This window comes from Apteryx rowi, unplaced genomic scaffold, assembly GCF_003343035.1.
Source record: "Apteryx rowi isolate R43461 unplaced genomic scaffold, aptRow1 scaffold_88, whole genome shotgun sequence".
Taxonomy (NCBI): domain Eukaryota; kingdom Metazoa; phylum Chordata; class Aves; order Apterygiformes; family Apterygidae; genus Apteryx; species Apteryx rowi.
In genome coordinates, this window is record NW_020451182.1 from 677,531 (window position 1) to 697,063 (window position 19,533).

The following is a 19,533-nucleotide window of genomic DNA, read 5'->3' on the forward strand; positions in this document are numbered from 1 at the left end:
CGGCTGAGGGCGGGCAGCAGCGCCAAGCCATGAGCCCCCCCCGGGAAAGCCAGCCGCGCTGCAAGAGGCGTCAGGCCCCCTGCGGCGGGAGGGGCGTCGGGGGCAGCCCCCGCCCCCTGCCCTGCCCTGCGCAGCCGGAAGGGGCGGTGGCGGCGGCCGTTACCGCGGGGCCGGGAGAGGGCGGGGCGGCTGCGCCCCGCCGCGGCGCGGAGATGGCGGACGAGGCGCTTTTTCTCCTGCTGCACAACGAGATGGTGGCGGGGCTGTATCGGGCCGCCGAGCAGGGCGAAGGGGTGAGTGGGGCCCGCCGCGGGGCCGCCCAGCGGCGGCGGGCCCGGCCCGGCCCCCCCCCCCCCCCCGGGCTGAGGCGGCGGTTGCTGTTGTGTCTTGCAGGAGAACGGCCGGTGCATCACCAAACTGGAGAACATGGGCTTCCGCGTGGGGCAGGGGCTCATAGAGAGGTGGGTCCCCGCGGCCGGGCGAGCCGCCGGGCAGGCTCTTTGCTGCCGCCCCTGCCTCCTGCGGTTGGGTCTGGCGTCCGCTCGCGCCTCCGTCTTGCCGAGGCACGAGTTTGAGTGCCACAGGGCAGGCTGGAATATGTATTTTCCCAGTGTCTTCTGTCGTAAGAACTGAGTCAACCAGGGTGCCTGGCTGCTCTTAATACTTACGGTCCTTTTAAATTGCGCTCTGCAGACCTAGTTCCTCTATTTCATGTTTCCTACTTCTGGTGCGTTTCATGATTTTCTTTTCTCTAGTAGTTACCTTCCTAATTTATGTCTTAAATATAATTATATGATTGGCTATTCCTGGATTTCCCTTTTTCTAAGCACTCTCAGTCCTTGCAGCTTTGTGACTGGGCATGTTATCTTCTTGTCTCTGTGACCCCTTTGGGGATGTGCTGTGACTTGCTGAACATCCAACTTCAGCGCCCTCGTTTTGGGGTCGTGTAGAGGATCATGAGTTTCTGAAGTCTTGTTTTCATTGAATAAAGCAACGCTTTAGTGCTCGATAAAGACTATTCAGGAGGAGAAAGGGAGAGAATTCTGAGGTAAGCAAGGGAAAGAGACCCCTTGCTAGGAAACTGGAGAAAGTATCAGGTGTTTGTTACTATGCATTAGTGCTTTTTCTCATTTTTGAAGGAGTCCTTCTGAGCTATAGTAAATGTATTAGCTTTATGTTTCTCTTTTATTTAGAAAATTAGTTGAGGATAAAACTGAGTGCTTTGCATCTTTCTGTATTTCATCCATCTTTAATAATCATAAAATTCAAAGCCACTTATTCTAATATACTGTTGCAAATACTTAGATAACACTGTGTTGCTCTTAAGTTATAATGCATGATGAAAGCTGGGTGATGCTAAAATGACATTACACAATAGTCAAACCACTAATTTCTATGACAGCCTCAAAAGTAATGTTGCACAATGTCATTTTTTGAATTTTCTTTTTCTACTTAATCAGTTGGATTGTTGTGCGCCTTCTTTATTAATGTATTTCTTATTTATCCCTTAGGTTTACAAAAGATACTGCCAGGTTCAAGGATGAATTAGATATTATGAAGTTCATTTGCAAAGACTTTTGGACAACTGTATTCAAAAAACAAATAGATAATCTCAGGACTAATCATCAGGTACTAATGCTGTAGGATAAGATTTAACTTATAAAATTAGTAACACTGTTTTGTGGTATCAGTGCATTTTTGGTTGTCTTGGTCTCAAGTTAATAAGAAAGCCAGAATGTTGTTTATATATTTTCTTTAAAAGTAGTGATATTTAAGGTTCATTTTAGCATATAGTTTCAGAATACAATTCATTAATGTTCATTTATAGTGTTTTATAGTCACCCTGTTTGAAAAGACTAAATGCTTTAATTTTATAAGCACTGTCTGTTGTAGAGCTAAACAAACTGAAGTGCTTGGGATAGTAATAATTACAGTCGATCAACACTTGTATAAGAACTTTTTTTTGTGCATCTCACAATATAGTTTTGTAGAAGACTAACTGAGAAAGTGATGTTGCTATCTTAATACCTATTTAAATAGAATGGCTTCCTTGAAGTCACTTTTGTTTTTGAAGAATACTTACAGTTTTCAGCAGCTGAAATGCTTAGTTGCACTCTGTTGAACATACTTGTATGTGAGACAGCTGAAAAACTTCCCTTCAGATTTGCATCTTGGTGATATTTCATTGTATCTATGTCCTTTACCATATCAACAGTCACAGTTCTTAAAGCAAGATCAAAATAATTTAAGGAGTTATTTTACTAGAATCAGAAGTCCTTCTCCTTTTAAGTAACTTGATTTTCTTATGGCTGTCTTCCTGTTGTACCAAAGTAAGGACAAGAGAATTTTTACAAGGATTGTGCCAAATAATTAGATTTGATTTCTCACTGGACTGTTTATCAAGCAATAACTTTAAGAAATAATAATTAAGTTAGAAATCTTTTTTGAATAAAAAGAAAACTGTAATATACAACCTAAATCTAAATTGTATATGTAGCCTTAATTTCATTTCAAGGATTATGAAGTTTTAAAATAGCACAGTCATTGTCAAAAAAATTAAAATTTCAGGTATAGATTAAGCTATGCTGTCTTCGTACTTCATTTATTAAAATACATATTATAATGTACCACAAAATTTTAATGTTGAAAGCACTAGACATTTTTTAATTTGATTGTCTTCTGAGTGTTGTTGCCCATATCTTTTATTAAAGAATGTATAGGCTTCACTGAACTTGAGAATAAGAATAGTGAATTGCATACCCAAATGAAGATTAAAATCTAAATATAAAGGTCAGCATGTACTTTCTATATTAACAAAGACAGTCTGTCTAATACAGAACTATTGTTTCTGAGCGCTGAGAAGACTCTTCGAAGAAAAACCTAAATAAAGGTTTTTAGGATTAACTGATGTAAGGTCATATTTTTATTTACAGCTCTTGGTGTAAATTTGCAACTTAGGTATCCTTTCTTTGGTTTTTCATATAAGTAAATACAATTTAAATTTAGATCGCATTATGTCTTAATTTAACATTTCTTTTTCCAACTCAAAAATAGTTATATTGTATCTACAGATAAACTAATTTCTTCCCACAGAATGTTGACTAAATGTTACTGGGCATGCTACTAAAAAGTTTTTTTTTTTTTTAATAGGGTATTTATGTACTTCAAGACAATAAATTTCGACTCTTGATGCAAATGTCTGCAGGAAAGCAGTATTTAGAACATGCACCAAAGGTACCCTTCATGTTTATTCTGGTGAACTACCAGTTTGATTTGCATTATCATGATCTATTGGTATTAACTTTAAATTTTGGAATTGAATGGATACAAACTCTCCAAAAAGGCAACTAAAACTTAGACTCCAACAACAATGTTTTTTAAAACTATAGCTTGTTTCATGATAGTGGATTTGATGTGTGACTCGAGAAACAACTGTAACTTTGAAACTTGCTGGCATCATGTTTGAGTTACACAGTGGTAAGAGCTGGTCTGACTGCAAGTGGAAAATAGCTGAGTTGATGTTCATACTTTGTGTGCAGTTAAGGAAGAAAATTCTGCCGCTATCACAAATTCTTTCTCATGCTTTCACATTGCTTTCAGATTGCTTTCTCAAAATTTCAGAGAGAAATTTGGAAGGCACTTAATTATGCAGAACAAACTTTTGAGATGGTATGAACATTCAAAGAGATCTTCCATCAATTAAAAATAGTTTTATTTATGAGTTATGCTGAGTTAGCATAATAGTTGAGTAAAATAAAATCAATGCCTCTGCAGAACCTCTGAGCAGGGGCTTTGGTTGAAGTGGATGTAAGAAATGGGGCACTCAGTTTTATTATTATTTTTTTTAATTCTTGCTCTCTTAGATTTAGTCATCCCAGTTGCAGGCCATTATCCTTGTGGCTTTTTTTTTTTGATATGATGTGAGATATTCTTTCTGTTTTGCACCATATATTGTAAATAGATCTGCAGATATTTAGTTCTTGTATTCTAAGGAGATGAGACCTATGCAGTAATACAGTCTTGGACTGTTTCCTTCAGTGACTTTAATACCTGTTGCAAATTTCAGTCAAGTTTTAGGGATAATTGTCTTGAAGATACTAAATTCCCACTAGTCTAATGAAAATAGATAGAAGAGACTCAAGATAGAAGAGACTCAAGATAGTGCTTCTACCAAGGGAAACCTGCATTGTGAACTCCACTGTACTAAATATCAAATACCTCCGTCTATGAGAGATGCTTTTAATCCCCTAAAAGTTGGGAAAGCTTGATCAGAATTTACACCTGAGTAGATATGGGGTATCCAGTCATGACACATGACCAAAAATCCCCCATATTTCACAATTTCTGCTAGTCGTATAACTATTTGTTTTGAAGAATGTAACATCAATTTTGAGCAAATAATTGGAGTTCAGCTAATGCTTCTCAAATTTGAAGTTACTCCCAAAGGTTTACATTTTATAAGTGTTAAGTATTGCTTTTAAGGACTTAGTCTCAAAATTCTGTAACAAGCTTGACCCTTGAGATTTATTTTAAGTGTAACTTTGTTTAGTATCTAGCATTTACCTGTGGACTGATCAGAGGAGGCCTATCCAATTTGGGGATAAAGAGCATTGTAACAGCTGAAGTTTCAACAATGCCTGCATGTAAGTAGTCCTCAAAGTATTCAGTTGTTAGCTCACTTAATAACTTTCTTCATCTACTTCATCACTATATAAGCATTTATCGAAGTGGGATGAGTTTGAAGCTTTTGGTCCAAAGGGCCCTATATGAACTTCAGGACATGGCTTGACACTAAATGCTTTACTGCTGAGAAAATACTTGTATAGGGGAACCTCCATGATACTAAGTGGGAAGCAAAACTAAAGAGTTGTATTTACATTTGAAAGCATCAAATATGTAAATATGTAGAAGTAGAAGGCTACGTGCACAAGTGAAGATTAAAAACAACTAGTTATGCAACTAGGTGAAGTCCATTGTAACTACCCAAGTTGATTAAGATGGATTTAAAAATTTCCACAGGCTTTGCACAAATTTAAAAGAGTTCTGTCAACTTAATTTAAATGTGGGACATGGATCAACTTAAAAAAAGCTGTTCAGTTGGAGTTAAAATTTAACATTTAAATTTATATAATGTCTAGCTTTTTCACTATTAAACCATAAGACAGGAACATTCCTTGTGTGTGTGTGTGTTTTTTTTTTTTTTTTAACAAAACAATTACAAAGAAATAATTACTTTGAAAAAGAATTCTATCGCCGATTCTTTAGTTGACTTTGCTTTTTCTTTGCAGGTAAATTTCAGGTGATGATACAGAAGATGTAGAACACTTTCAAATCTGGGTATCTACCTTAATCCTTTGTGTGTGTGGACTCAGTATCTTGGTTTTGCTTTTTTGTGTAGCTTGTAAGTTATAGCAGGTTGCAGCAAAATTCCTACATTATATATAATAAATGTCCATCAGAATAACACTATTCTCACCTCTTGGTATGAAATTAATTCTATACCAAGGTATTAATGTCCATTACAGTAAAAACTGTCAGCTCAAAAAGATTTCAACAAAAGATTTGAATTGCCAAAACAGCACATATGGAAGACCAGAGGCACATTTTAAGAACTGAGCAAAAGATTGACCAAGACTAAATTGGAGTAAAAAACTAATATCTTTTGTGACACCTAACATGAATGCCAAACTGCTACCTTTCCCTATTGGCTCTAAACTGTAAGGCAGCAATTGCTTTGCATTATTCTGAAGAAGCCTTCATCACRTGAACCAACAGCTTTCACTTACGGTGTTCAGTGAAGGCTTAGTTCCTTGGCTATGGGAATGATACTGGGCAGTAGAAAAGAGAAAGCTTTTCTATATAGTTAAACAATATCTTCTGCCTCCTTAAAATTCATAGCTGTTTCTTTTGCTTCAGAAGAATTTTCCAGCTAAGGTCATCTGCTACTGGACAAAGAAGGAAATTTGTTTTAGCTTGTGGTGCATAATGTCAGTATTAACATAATTGTTTTTAATTGCTAGCTACAACTCACTTCTGTAATGAGTATCAGCAGGAAGATGGTTAGGCCTGCAAGGAGCTGTAAAGGCATCACCAAAGCTCTGAGGACATTGGGGTTTGTTAAATACTTCTTGTTACAAGATTTGCATAGCAATACATATCTTGCTCTAGGTAAGCATGAGAACATCTTGTTTAAACTACTTTTAATGAATTTTGCTTAAGACTTTTCTGTTGACAAATTCGGGCTTTATATTTTTGAAATGAATCATGATAGAAACTGATGGTATTACTGAGTCTTATTGTCCTTACTCAGAAGTGTAAGAATGCCTTGTCTTGTGGTAGCAATTCAGTTTGGTGCTACTTTAAGAACAGCAAATACAGGCTAAATAGAAAAACTAACATGTTATAGTAGCACCTTTGTCTGCTATAGCTGTTGTCTTTGTTGGAAGAAGTATATGTTTTTTTAGTTGCATGGTGGGCAAGAACAGCAGAAACTATTCCCTAAACTCTAGGGAGGTTGGAATGACTTGGTCCTTTACTAGATGGCTGTTATAAGCTGGCAAGCTAAAGCTTATAAATGTGATAACCAGGGGTTTACTATACTTGAGCTTAAGATGTGACCAAGTTGTGATCTTTTCAGGTACTGTTAATGACAGTTCAGATTAGTTCTAGCTGATTAGCTTAACAGTTTTGGGAAGCACATAGAACAGAACTCAAAAAGAGCAGAATGCTATCCCACTGTGTACAGAGAGAAAAGTAAGTTCTGTGGTATGGTACTCAATGAGGATCCAACTGTTACGCTGATTAAAACAGTTGGGTCTTACAATGGTATAAAGCTTACAGGAAAGCTGTATGTTTCATTTATCTGTAGATATGGATTTAATTTCTTAAATCAAAAATATGCATGATTCAGACTTGTTTGAAATTGTAGCTAGGGAATTGACTAATACTCTTCCTGAGTGCATTTTATGGGTTCTTGTGTTACCACTTCATCCTGCTTTTAAACATGCTGGAAATACTGCTGAAGAGGCTAGAGATGATAACTTGTACTGTATGTCAAATGGATGGACATTTTGATGGCACATTCTTACGCATCTGCAACATGTGGTGGACATTCAATAACAACAAGACTGAATTGTCATTTGCATCTCTCTAGAATTAAAACTCAAGTAGGTATTATAATTCACCCTCATTTTGTACTTGACTGTTAGGACTGCTATTCCAGATGTAAAAGTGCCAGTAACTAAGACACTTTAAAGGTTTATTGATAACTAATTGTACTTTAAAGAAAAAAAAATTTTTAAACAATAGTGAGGGACTTAATTGAAGCTTACTACCTGTTTACTGGGAAAATACTGTATACCAACTTGCTGTATCAGCAGCATTTATTGTTCCTTTAGCTTTTTAGTTGTTGAATATAATGAGAACCACAGGAAACACAAAGCAGATGCTGATAGTTGTGTGGAAGCATTCCATGTTAAATATATGAAGTCAAATAGGTGAGGTAAGGTATTTGTCAAGACACCATATAGAAAATAAACTTGTTCCTTCCATTTAATAAAAGCTTCTGTTAAAGAGCACTGAATACAGCTGTGTTAACTTTCATGGGTTTCTGCATTAGTTTACTAAGAAATAATAAATTATTATCCAGGAAGTCTTAACACCACTTTCTTTTATGTTTTACTAAATTGTTTCAGTAACTCAGTAGCTACAGCTGAACTGCTTAACAGTGCTTAAACTCAGAAACTGAAGCTGAAAAATCATTGTTGTGTAGTTCTCTATAATAAGGCAGTTGAAAAATACTATGAAGAATCAGAAAAATCAAGTTGCTTAAGAACACTCTTTAAAAGACACTTTATTGTTTAAAAAAGTCCTCAACAGCTGAGTCTTAGATAAAGAACAATCTTTTGTGATTTAAGTTCACTTTAAACTTAGACTAGAAGTCTTTGCCTGATGGCAGTGCCCATGGGATTACTCAGACTGTAGAAATTTCTAACAAAGAGTGTAGTCTACAGAGATTGTAATTTGAGAGATGATGACAGACACTTTGATCTTTTTCAGATCATGACAGTGTTGGAGAGACTGGTAATCTCTTGCAAAAGATCAGCTTAAAATCAGCTTATTCATATAGCTATCCCAAATGCATTATCGTGAGGGTGTTCTGAAGTGGTTGTGTAGTACTTCAGGTCTGAACTGTGCAGCATCTTGCTGTTAACCCTGATAATGCTGTTTGTACTATGGCAACACAAAACATATGTTGTTCTCAAAACAATCTAGGAAGGCTCATCAGCCAAATCACGCTGATCGAAGTACCTAGCAGAGAGAAGTGGAATACGGTAAGAACCCTTTAATGCAATATTCTCTTTACTTTCCCTTGAGTTGTCAGTATACTTGCTTTCAAGCTCTTATTTAGAGGACTTTTTTCATATTTATAACTCTATAGTTCAGAGGGCTCATTTGAGGAAACTGATGAGTTTACTCTTAAGTTTAAGTTTATCTTAAGTCTTTTTAAGTTTATCTTAAGTCCTTTTAGCTTAGTATATTTGGTATGTTAACTCAGAGTACTTTTTGACTTTTTTTGAGTTCTAAAAGAATCTAGGCTAGGACAAGGGTAATCATAATTTATTCTGAATATACTTTATTGTTTTAGATATAATTTGCATCACCTGCTAACTAAGCAGATCATCAAGTTCAAAGCTGATACTTGTTCTTCATTCTTGTTCTCCTATAAGAGAAATAAGTATCAGAACAGTTCTCACACTACTTGTGTCCCAAAGGAGGAAAAAAAAAAAGCCATGTTATACTGCTTGTTATACTGCCTGTAGTATAACCAGCACCCTTCATTCTCTAGCAGATTTAGTACATGAAAAAATACTTAAAACACTTAAAGAACTGAAAAAATCATTCTCCTAATAATTTGCTAAGTTGAACAAATCCTCTGCACAATGATAAATTAAACCTTACCTCTAGCACCCTGACCTCAGAGCATCGTCTTGCCAGTTGTCGAATAAGAGAATGTGCTTCAGGTAGCAAAGGTTTTTCAAGGCATGCCAACAGTGCATAAAGCCATCTACCCTGTGTGTATTTAAATAAAAATAACAGGTTTTTAATTATGGGTATTTCCTTGAAATTTCATACAGTTCTTGTTATACAGAGCAAGACTACAATGTAGATCTCAAAACCAAAATTGCATTTAAGTACTACTGTCAGAATTGAAAGGTTTAAAAGCCAAATAGGTACTGCTTAGTTGAATTTTGTGTCTCTAGATGAGCTTTTTGTGAGAAGCACTTTTGGATTTCCTGATATTATTGTTTGGAATACTGGCCAAGCTACAAATTAATAATTAATAATAATTCCACTATTAAAGTCAGCACAAAGAATTACTTAGCAATATCTAAAAGACTGTTACTTAGCTATTAATTTTTAACTTCACAAACTATGGAAAGCCATTCTTAAAGACAGAATGTATTAAGCCAGATCTTTGTGCAGTTCACACTGTCAGACCAGCTTTAAGTTAGTTCTGTACTACTGTGAAAACATGTCTTTTTGCTTTCTACTTCACTGAAGTCTATGGCTTTATAAACCTAACTTTTGCTACAGCATAACTTACTAAATTAGTTACAATGTCTAATGCTTGTACTGGGTTCTGTTGTAGGAATAAACTAAGATTCAATATGCACATGCTCTACAGTCACTAAGGAATCTGTCCTATAGAAAAGGACAAAATATGAAAGGTCTTTAAATGACTCAAAAATAGTGCAACTTTGTTTAGTATTATAGAAGTAATCTTGTATTACTCTTTTACTTTGTGGTACTGAATAAAAATGCAACTACCGTGGTCTTTTGTAGATAGACACCATTACATAGCTAGTTAGGGTAGTTATGGCAAAACTCCATGCTAATGTGTCCCATCAATCAGGATTTCTTATTAGACCAGACCTGTTACCACATTAACACAGCTAAGGTCTCTGGTCAGTGCTGCACATGGAAAGATTGAACTTGTCTTTGCCTGCAAATTACCATGCGTCTCCAAACTGAGAGGGAGATGTCAGCATACATAATTGCAGCACCCTGACAGCTTAAACTGGTCTGAACCAAAGCTTCACCAGTCTGATACTCTTTCCTCCTGAGCATTGATGTTCATCTAACCYTGCAGATTAAGTTAGTGTGGGAAACAACAGAAAGGAGGATTTTCAACAGTAGCCAGTAGATCTGTATCTTTTGCATTTGTAATTAACCTTCCAAAAAGTTATATGAATACTCTTTCTAGTATCTAATCAAGTTTTGAAAGTGACTGAATTACAGTACATGCATTTGGAAAACTCTTTAGAATCTAAAATAATTTCACAGAATATGATACACAATTTATCCTTGCTTAATGTGTTCATGTGCAAATAGAATAAATTGAGCATTACCAGTTCTGGAGTAAATTTTCTCTCTCCAAACCAGTTTATCAGGTATTCCAAGACACTGGTTACTGTTGCCTTCAAAAGAGGAACAGAAAGAGACTATGCAACACCTGCAAAAACTTGCTTTGTTGTCCTTCTATATAAATGATTTTATTATATAAAAAGCAAATGAGATTTTTAAACATACACGTTATATATTTCCAATCCACTGTGATTCTATAAGGTATTTATTCCAGGTTGAAGTTGCATATAAGGGCAAATTAAGTGTCAAAGCAGCAGTTCCTGGGAAGAACTTTATATAAACAAAGTAATTTTCTGTGTTAACAAAAACTTATAGCTAGATAGCTACAGATTAGGAAAGAGGTTTATCAGATTGACTGTTTGTTTATGTATAAAGGTAACTAGTGGGAAACATAATAGTGAAGAATAGGGAAATCTGATTCTTCTATTCTTGCAGTGTATGTAAAAGTTCATGGTCAAACTGAAGGCCTGCACTTAAAACACCACAGGAGAAATCTTAAACATTGCCAAGCGCGTAACTGGGCATTCAGCAGGAACTAAAAGATTAAAATAAGTGTTTTACAGAGAAATTACAAGAAGTAAATATTCTTATAACTAGTCATGGTGTTAATCGGTAAAGAGATTTATACTTAAATGTGAGATAATGGGTAAGTATTTTCCTTGTAAGCATGAACTAAATAGCAGTTATAACAAACAATTACCTCCTCTAACACAGAACAAAAGATAAGATTTCTGCAACAGATGAAACATGAGAAGTAATAATTTATGCAAAAATGCTATGCTATTGTAAGAAGTAGGCTTACCTGATTCATTCTGCTTACAATACTTAGCAAAGGAGGAAAACCCATCTGAAAAAAGTCAAGTTGGAAAATGCAGAGACCATCACCAACATACTTTTGTTCTGATTTAGAATTTGCTAATATTTTAATGGAATGTTCAGGCATTTATAGTGACTGAATTCTGTTCTGAGTTTTGATGTTCATTAAAAATCTTCAAAGTTTAAGATAAGGTCGAGTCAAGTTTGATATCAAAGAACTTTGTTTTACAAGTAACAGTAAAAGCACTCTTTAAAAAAAGAATTGAGCGAAGGGCGAGTTTTAGAATAGCGTGTACAAAGGCAAAAACCACATTACTACCATTCAACAAAATTCTACAGCAGACTATGCAAAAAGCCTTCTGTTCAGTTAACAACTCAATATTATGCTTTTGCTGATAACAGATTAGGGAACTCTTCAACTTTCTGAGAGAAGAAATATAGACTTATTCTCTGCTTCACTCGGTTTCCACTTAAAAGGGGGAAAAAAAGAAAGGGACTTACAGTGCTCACCAGAGAGCCTACTTTCAATTTAGCAAAAAGTGGTAACAGCTAGTAGGAGTTACTCATGAAAAACAGCAGCTGAAAATTAGATAGAAGTCCTATACCCACCTTTATGTAATCAATTCCTAGATTTTCATTATCAGATAGTGTATCTATTTCTGAGTATAATCTTTCACCCAGGCAAAACTTTTTCCAGCCTTCTTCATCCTCTGATTTTGGCTGAAGTAAATAAAAAGAAGTGAAAGTTGTGAAATATTGCTGTCTTAAAGACACACACGAACAGATATGATATTATTCACAAGTTGTTGCATTAAACTGTAAAGCAAGATTAACCACATAAATTTTACCACTGGAAAAAATGCAGAAGCGTCGAGTTCTACTTACCATAGTAACATTGCTGTCCAAATGTTGTGACCTCCAGTGATTTCTGTGCTTGTTTAGACTCTGAGGAATTAAAACAGTGCCTAATCATAGTTTAGCTTTGTAGTTATTTTATCCTAGCCAAAATCATTCTTAATCTCCTATTTGCTTTACTTGTGTTTCATAGCTATTAAGATGACATCCCTTATAAAAACGATGCAAGTCTCTAAAAGTACCTTTTATGATGTTCTGTAAGTCAGTGGAGGCCTGAGTAGCTAAATAATTTCCCTACCTTTTAGTATAAATGTAAGTCTAACTTGCTTATGCTGGTTTGTTGGAAGTAATGTTAAACTGAAGGAATTTTAAAGTCTACTACTTAAAGCTTTGTAAGACTATTAAAGCTGATTAATTCAACTCAAGACTTTTCTTGGTATAATAAGCTTAAGAACAAAATAATTGAGTTAGTCCAAAAGCACATGTAAGGCCAGTACTGTTTCCAACACTGGCCTACATCAGATACCTACAGAATTGCTAGGAAGAAGGCAAGCCCACTTTCCTGGTGTATTTCTTTTACCTGCCAGAGATCCCATATAAGGCACAAAGGGCCTTAATTGACAATTTCCTGTATTGAGGTGTAAACCTTTGGTAAGGGAAGTATTTTTTCCCCCCCCCCATTCCAGTTACTTTATCAGTAAAAATGACCACTGAAAATACAATTAGCCCATAATGCTGTAAATAACAGTAGCTGATATGCTTCTCTAGCATCATGTTTGAACAAGTGACTTTTGATGCTCTTTTTCTCTCCTAAATATTTTTTTAGGATATTTTCATACCACTCCATGTTAACTCTGGCACAGATGAGAGGATGGAATTAACGTGTATAAAAAATATCTGTACAATGATAGAAATAAGTTTCTTTACTCCTACTAAAATCTTAGATTATGTCTTATAATAGACAATATGTATGTGATACTTTGTAGAAATAGGAGCTAGCTCAGTTACTGTTTGCAGTATAGATGCAGTAGTACAGAGCTCCACCTTCACTGATTTACCTCCCTGAAAAACAGGGTAAATTAACTCATGCAAAGTTCTGCTACAGCAGCTTCAGTGCAACTGATTATGATAGAGTTAATTCGGGTATCTCTGAAATGCGATACCGATGCACTGTAAACATGTCTTCAGTAGTATTGGAGTTGTAAATGATCTTTACTTAGGTCTTTATCTTTTGCATTTTATGGTGTTTGAACTGTGAATAGAGAGAGACTTCAATTCTCCATTTTAGTTCTCTTATTTAAGAGCAATGTATAAATATGATAGGAAAGATTTAAGTCTGTGCAAAAGTCACAACCCTACAAATGCATTTTACCAAATCAGTATTTCTTTCCATAACTGGTCCCACAAGTGTCACAAGTATCCTAAATGGGCAGTGTATTCTACATGTACAAATCCCATAATGGGTTAGAATCCACCTTTTTTCAGTTATTGCTGAGTTCTAGGTTTTAATATAACTGCATAACATCAGGATTTGTCAAACCCTCAACTACTCTACATCATTTAATCTAAATATAGCCAGATATTTTTGCTACAGTTGAATGAAAATTTTTTTAAATTTAACATATCTTTCTTAACACAACTTTCTTGAGACAGTTTCATCAAAAGTTTAAAGCCAAACAGATATACTCAAATTTTTTCAGTAGTTAAGAGTTACCTACCAATATCTACTACAGAATATTAAAACTTTATGGTAGGAAGGATATAAGGTTGGCTTCCATAAAGCAAAGATGTGTTCTATCTAGACGGTGCAATTTAAAAACATCCCCCCACACCGTTTTGTACCTGACGAACGGCCGAGAAATTGGCCACTTGCTGCTGTTGCCACTTGAGAGTTGGAGAGTATCCTTCAGGAGCAGGCTGACATCCAGAAATCTAAGGAAACACTGGCAATAATTATAATGTAAAGAAAGCTTTATAAAAAGAATCCTTAAGAGCAAGAGAATCAGCAAATATTTACTATCAGGTAAAAATGTCATTTAAATACTCCTTAGAAAAAGGTGATTTCATGACCACATACAAGACTATGATTTAACAATTGGTTTAGGCAAAGTTTTTCCTGTTTGACTCTTCTGATATGCAAATAAGAAAGAAAACCAAGTATTCAAAATATGCTGTTGAAATAAGATTTTTATATTTAAGCTTTTTTTCTAGCAATTTTTCTGCCTTAATTTTCCTATTTATAAAAAGGAGGATGTTATTTCCTTACTTTGGTCAGATGCTATGAATCTTGGGAGTTCTATGTGCTCAGATAAAAAGGTGAGGAAGACAGAGAGAAGACTGCAGAAATATATTTTTGGAAATTAACTCCGAAAATTAAGTAGATATAACCTTTTTAGGGATTAGCATTAAAGAGTTATTTTAAGAAAAGACTCTTTCTACAAATATTTAAGAATGCCACTACAAAGAGATGAGACAAATGAAGAGAATGGTCACAAGAGTGACATGGTCATATGTCAGAGCACATTTAAAAAAAAAGTTTTAGAAACTTCTCTTGAGCAGTCCAATAATAAAATATCAGATCACACAGTTTCTGATAGAGAAAGACAAACTCGCTTGAACTACTTAGAAGTAGAGAAATTAAAAACAAACAAACATCAGGGCATGTGATAACAGAAAAACTTGCTTGACCAATATGAAAAAATTCCAATAAAATATCCTACCAAAAATTGAAGAAGTGGTGCTAGAATTTCATCTAACATTAGTAAAGCTTAGCTGTATTTATTATACTTGCTATCTTTTATCACTATATATATATAAAAATAAAAGTATGAGTATCTTTCTTCCAAAGCTTATACAGGTTTTATGAGAAAGTATTTATAAAACTTAATGCAATATTTAATTTCCCCAGGCAGTAAAATACTGCTGTATATGAAATAGTATGAATAACATAAGTTTAAAACAGTTATAAAGACTGCTGTTATCCAGCAATTCAACAATTGTCTCTTCAAACCCAGAAGTTTCATTGAATTTTGTGGATGCTTTTAATATCCTGCAACTCTATTTGTTTTATTTAGGCCAACTATCCCAAAAAATTAATACAGAAATTTTAACATCTTTACTGCTATTTTTTTTTCCTCAAAACAATAGGTGCAACACCTCTCAAACTTACTGAAACGTTTACTGTCTGTTTCTTTCTCAATTTTTTGGGGTCTATTTGTGCCACAACCACATCTGGGCATCGAGCTGCTTCGATCCTACAAAGCAAAAACAAATGGTTACATTTGTTCCTGTATTGTGACAGGTGGTTATATATGCTGAATGTCTAAAATACGGCACCTGCACAAACTCTCAAGGTTTTTTTTTTTTTTTTTAAACACTCACTGTCAGCAATTCTTAGGGAAGGTAGGACTTGAGAATTTTTTAATATATCACAGGTTAAGTACTCTCAGTGTACAGACAATTAGTCTATATTGCGTGAAGTGAGACAGATGATGCTTCCCGCCCCGAGACTGCGGGAGGCCGCTGTCCCTGAGGTACGCGGCTAGAAGACGCCTCCTCCGTCCTGCGGGAAGCACGGAGCGCTGTGAATCCTGAGGAGCCTGTCTAACGCGTAGCGGCAGCCTGCAGCGAAGCGTCGGGAAGCCTTACAGCATGAGCCTCGCAGCAGAGAAGGCGCCTTGTTACATCTCGCGTAGGATGAGACCCTACCGCGGAGGGAGCGTTCCTGGCAGCGCCCCGCAAGGCACAGCAGCGCGGGGCTCGCTCCTCGCCGCCGGGCAGCTCCGACCGCCGCCGCGGGCCGCGGCCGAGACCCCCGGCGGGACCCAGGCCCGCCCCCGCCGCGGCAGCTCGCGGCCGCCGCTCGGCCCGCCCGCACCGCCACTCACTGGACGCGCCGCAGGTACTCCTGGGGCGTCCTAGGAGGCACCGTGGGGTCGAAGTCCTCGGCCAGGTCGCAGTCGCCCACGGGCAGCAGCCGCGGCATCAGCTCCTCCACCGCGGGCTCCATGGCCGCGCCGCGCCACGCCGGCTCCTCCCCGCTCCCGGCGGCGGCGGCCGCCTCGCCTCGCGCCGCCGGGCCGGCACGCATGCGCGCGGCCCGGCGGCGGCTCTCGCGAGACTCGGGGAGTCCGCGCCTGACTGCGGGGCGGGGCCGCCGTGGCCCCTCGCTGCCTTCCGTCGCGGGGCGGAGCGCGGAGAYCTGTAGTAGCACAGGCGGCGTGTTATGGCAGAGACGCCGCAATGTCACGAGGGCTCCTCTTGGCTCGGTTGTTTTGCACTGATAAGGGGCGTTTTGATGTTGCTCTCAGGCTAAAAGAACACCGCAGGTGAAGATGCTGAAGGCTGCGCGAGCGCTGGGCTCGGCAGCAGCCCAGCTGGGAGCAGCCAGGGAAACACAAGGGGTCCTGCAGGAGACAGCTGGGCCTCTTTCTGTGCTGAATTCCTGTAAACCTTCAATAACCGTTTTTAGCCTCTATGCATCATTCTGATGTACCTTAATATTTGCAAGGTGTTCTTCAAAAATAAAACTCAATATTTTCTATTCCACCAGTGCAAGGCAGTGATAATACTACTAGTTACTCTCTCCTTGAAATGTTTGGAAATCTATGGTTGAAATCAGGTACATAACAGTTAACTGCTGATAGTAAGCATAGTTCTCATTCTGGAAGAGTCAATGCATGAGTTTTTGTAGTTGCTGTATGGGTTTATATATATATAGTATCTGTTATTACAGATATATCTATATGCCAGATCAAAATCAAAGTAGCATTAACACAAAGGTGCATTGCTTCTAAGTGCAAAAGTAATAAAAAGCAGAAGGATAATGCATTTAAATGGTGTTATCAAATTCCTGTTATGAAAAATTTCAATCTATATATTCTTTTTCCCTAATAGTTCTGCAGCGTGCTGAATCTGCTTAGTGCTACTTGCAGTCCATATAGTAGAGCAGAGCAGCTCTAAACTGTTCTGACATAAGTTTTGAAAAGTAAATGCCTTTTTTCTACAAGGCTGTATTTTAGCAGTTCTGAACAAACACCAACTCTAACTCCTCCTCTCCACTGACTTTTGTTTGTTTTAAGGTGTTTCCAAAACCACTTACGTGTAAGGTGTTTTAACTCTGCAACCCGGATCTAACTTCCTAGTTGAGCATGCAACAAGTGCAGTCATCACTTGAAATAAGACTTGCTTAGCTAAAACTGCAATGATATTTCTGGAAACGTTGACCAATGGTGTAGACAAAAATTTTGGTGAGTCAAACTGTAAAAAATTTTCTTCTAGAACTTTTATAATATTCAGAACTTTTCTTCTATTTGTCATGAAGTCAAGAACTATGAACAGAAAGACATTCCACAGATATAAATACATTTTAAATATAAAATATTCTCTATATTTAGATGACATTTTCTGGTACAGTCCTACTGCACTTTTTAAACTGAGTATTCTGAATTATTACAGGTGGTCTTCCTAGGACAACAAAACCGTTCCTAACAAGTTCTACCAAAAATGTTGATGTGGTGTCTGTTAAAGTGGACTCAGTGGAAGAAGAAGAAAAAGAAACTGGAACTGAATATTCTTCCTCCTTCTCAGCTGCCTTGCCATTATGGAAGAGTACTTTTCCAAATGAAAGGTGAGCTGCCATCAGCAGATATGCATTGCTGACTTAAAAAAAAGTAATACAAACTAAAAATTCTTTAGTAAGAAAAATAAAATTCTATTACTGTACGTTCTAATTTTGGGAGTTAACAGAAAGAATATTTTCTTATAATTAGTACATACTTTGTTAGGACCCAATTTCCTGTTCTATTTTTCCGCCTCCCGTTGCTTTTCTCTGTGGTATGGAGCAACATAACAGCTCCATGACATTTCTTAAAGGAAGCTTAGAGCACTGGACTGAGTCATTATGTAATGAAATTTAATTGTGCTAATGACTGATTAAAAAAAATACTGTATGCCTTTTATTTTCACTGAACTTTCAGAATATTAAACTTTCCAGGTTTTCCTTCTTCTCTTTTAAGCTTCTTTAAATGTTTCAGGTATCTTTTTTTCTCCTGTTGTCTATAGAGGTCATCTTGCAATTCTGACTTTGGAACTTGTATACTTTCTGAAAATGTTCACCAGAGTATTTGAACGCTTTTGAAATTATAACACTGAACTGCTTGCTGTGCATCTGTTTGAAGTCCACCCTTTTTCACAAACTCAGGAGGTTGCATGTCCTTGACAATCTCCAGCTCAATACTCCCACAACTGGCAGTGAGATTAGAGAACAGAGACATTTTAAATCCCTTCCTTTAAACTCGCTTTTGTTTATATGCTCATATTCTTAGCCCTTAAAGAGGAGGGGCAAACAATACTGGAGATAGTAATGGCATAGAAATTCAGTCATAATCACATTTGACATTTAACAAATGGGGATAAAGATAATTTGGTCATTTATATTTGGCTAGTGGTCACTGCATATTTTCAGAGTTGCAGTGAAGGACATGATAGAGAGTAGAATGTTTCTCACTCCTCCCCCTTGCCCAGATCAGTTGCAGTAATACTTATCACAAAAGACAGAAATTAATGTTTTATTTAGACTATTTTAGCCTTTTATGTCAGGCTTGTTTAAAGTAATTCTGAAGTGCCATGAAACCTAAGTATCACTATAACTTGACTTGAAGGAGGAAAAAAAAAAAGGCAAAGAACAGATACCACACTGCTCAAAGGCTGAACAAAACTACAGTTAGAGATATGTGGAAATTACTTTGCAGATAGTAAATAAACATGCATTACATTTCTAAATATTTCTAAATGTGAGAAAAAGTGTTGCATCACGTTGAAAACCACCAAGAGTATACATTCAATAGATTTCTCTCAGCAAGTCTAAACAGTCTTCCAGAATAAGAAGTTGGCATAAATACACATGCTGGAAGATAGACATACTGGGCAAATTCGAGGACTCTCAAAACACTGGTTCAGCTCTCTTGATCCTGGGGATTTACGCAAAATAGACCCTAGCAAAAAAAGAAGAAAGAAATAACAGAGAAGTACATCCATATGCAAGTGTAAAGGTAGTTGTCAGGTGACTATGGATGTACAATAATCTAGGAAATACGATGCAGTTCCCTCTCAGGAATATTGGGACAGCATGGAAGAACTAAATGCATTTCAAAGGCAGAGAAGGCACAGCTCCCTCTAGTGCTTGGAATACATTATTTTCCAAACAGTTTTAAAGAGCGAGATTAAAACAAACTAGGAGAAATCTGAATTTGTAACAGGACACGGGGGAAAAAAAGAAAAGAAAAAGAAGCCCTCGGAAAGCTGAAGCAAGCGGTAAAAGCAGCTGTGCGGGAGGACAAATGGCGGCGGCCCTGCGGCCCCCTCCCGTCGCGGCCGGGGCAGCCCGTGGCCCGGGGCGGGCCGCGGCGACACCCGCCGGCTCGCTCGGGGCCG

At 37.3% G+C, this 19,533-nt stretch overlaps 3 protein-coding genes across 8 annotated transcripts in view; 2 read left to right on the top strand and 1 right to left on the bottom strand.

Moving 5' to 3' along the window:
* The first annotated feature begins 149 nt into the window (after positions 1-149).
* Positions 150-17,642, top strand: TRAPPC6B (trafficking protein particle complex 6B). 3 transcript variants are annotated; one of them, XR_003257697.1, is made up of 8 exons: positions 150-293; positions 394-461; positions 1,512-1,629; positions 3,151-3,234; positions 4,550-4,643; positions 5,289-5,337; positions 17,181-17,348; positions 17,557-17,642. XR_003257697.1 is itself a non-coding variant. In XM_026090822.1 (7 exons), exons 1-6 carry the CDS (start codon positions 213-215, stop codon positions 5,318-5,320), a joined length of 477 nt encoding a protein of 158 aa, XP_025946607.1. In that variant the 5' UTR covers positions 150-212; the 3' UTR covers positions 5,321-5,337; positions 6,021-7,582. The 3 variants fall into 3 exon arrangements, 2 of the variants coding, with proteins under 2 accessions (XP_025946607.1, XP_025946606.1); XM_026090822.1 differs by lacking the exons at positions 17,181-17,348; positions 17,557-17,642 and adding an exon at positions 6,021-7,582; XM_026090821.1 differs by lacking the exons at positions 17,181-17,348; positions 17,557-17,642 and having other exon boundaries at positions 5,289-7,284.
* GEMIN2 (gem nuclear organelle associated protein 2) lies at positions 7,824-16,164 on the bottom strand. Its single transcript, XM_026090820.1, has 10 exons — positions 15,987-16,164; positions 15,269-15,353; positions 13,942-14,031; positions 12,130-12,189; positions 11,854-11,964; positions 11,231-11,275; positions 10,413-10,481; positions 8,962-9,072; positions 8,664-8,722; positions 7,824-8,310 (listed from the first exon to the last, which is right to left on the bottom strand). Exons 1-10 carry the CDS (start codon positions 16,106-16,108, stop codon positions 8,271-8,273), a joined length of 792 nt encoding a protein of 263 aa, XP_025946605.1. The 5' UTR covers positions 16,109-16,164; the 3' UTR covers positions 7,824-8,270.
* Positions 17,642-19,533, top strand: part of SEC23A (Sec23 homolog A, coat complex II component) — a 31,924-nt gene continuing 30,032 nt past the window's right edge. Inside the window, exon 1 of one of the 4 annotated variants that reach the window (XM_026090814.1) lies at positions 17,642-17,728. The gene's annotated coding sequence lies outside the window, so the exon portion shown is untranslated. Of the gene's footprint in view, positions 17,729-19,330; positions 19,414-19,533 lie in introns of those variants that run through there. The other 3 variants (XM_026090816.1, XM_026090815.1, XM_026090813.1) reach the window with 3 other exon arrangements.

What these genes read in the sequence shown, in the direction of transcription:
- GEMIN2 (XM_026090820.1), bottom strand. Translation starts at nt 16,108, where the DNA reads ATGGAGCCCGCGGTGGAGGAGCTGATGCCGCGGCTGCTGCCCGTGGGC. An exon ending in AACAGACAGTAAACGTTTCA is followed by an intron (nt 14,032 to 15,268) that starts GTAAGTTTGAGA and finishes GTGTTTCCTTAG; the next exon opens with ATTTCTGGATGTCAGCCTGC. An exon ending in CTGAGGTCAGGGTGCTAGAG is followed by an intron (nt 8,723 to 8,961) that starts GTAAGGTTTAAT and finishes TTTCTCTTATAG; the next exon opens with GAGAACAAGAATGAAGAACA.
- TRAPPC6B (XM_026090822.1), top strand. Translation starts at nt 213, where the DNA reads ATGGCGGACGAGGCGCTTTTTCTCCTGCTGCACAACGAGATGGTGGCG. An exon ending in ATCTCAGGACTAATCATCAG is followed by an intron (nt 1,630 to 3,150) that starts GTACTAATGCTG and finishes TTTTTTTAATAG; the next exon opens with GGTATTTATGTACTTCAAGA. An exon ending in ATTTAGAACATGCACCAAAG is followed by an intron (nt 3,235 to 4,549) that starts GTACCCTTCATG and finishes AACTTTGTTTAG; the next exon opens with TATCTAGCATTTACCTGTGG.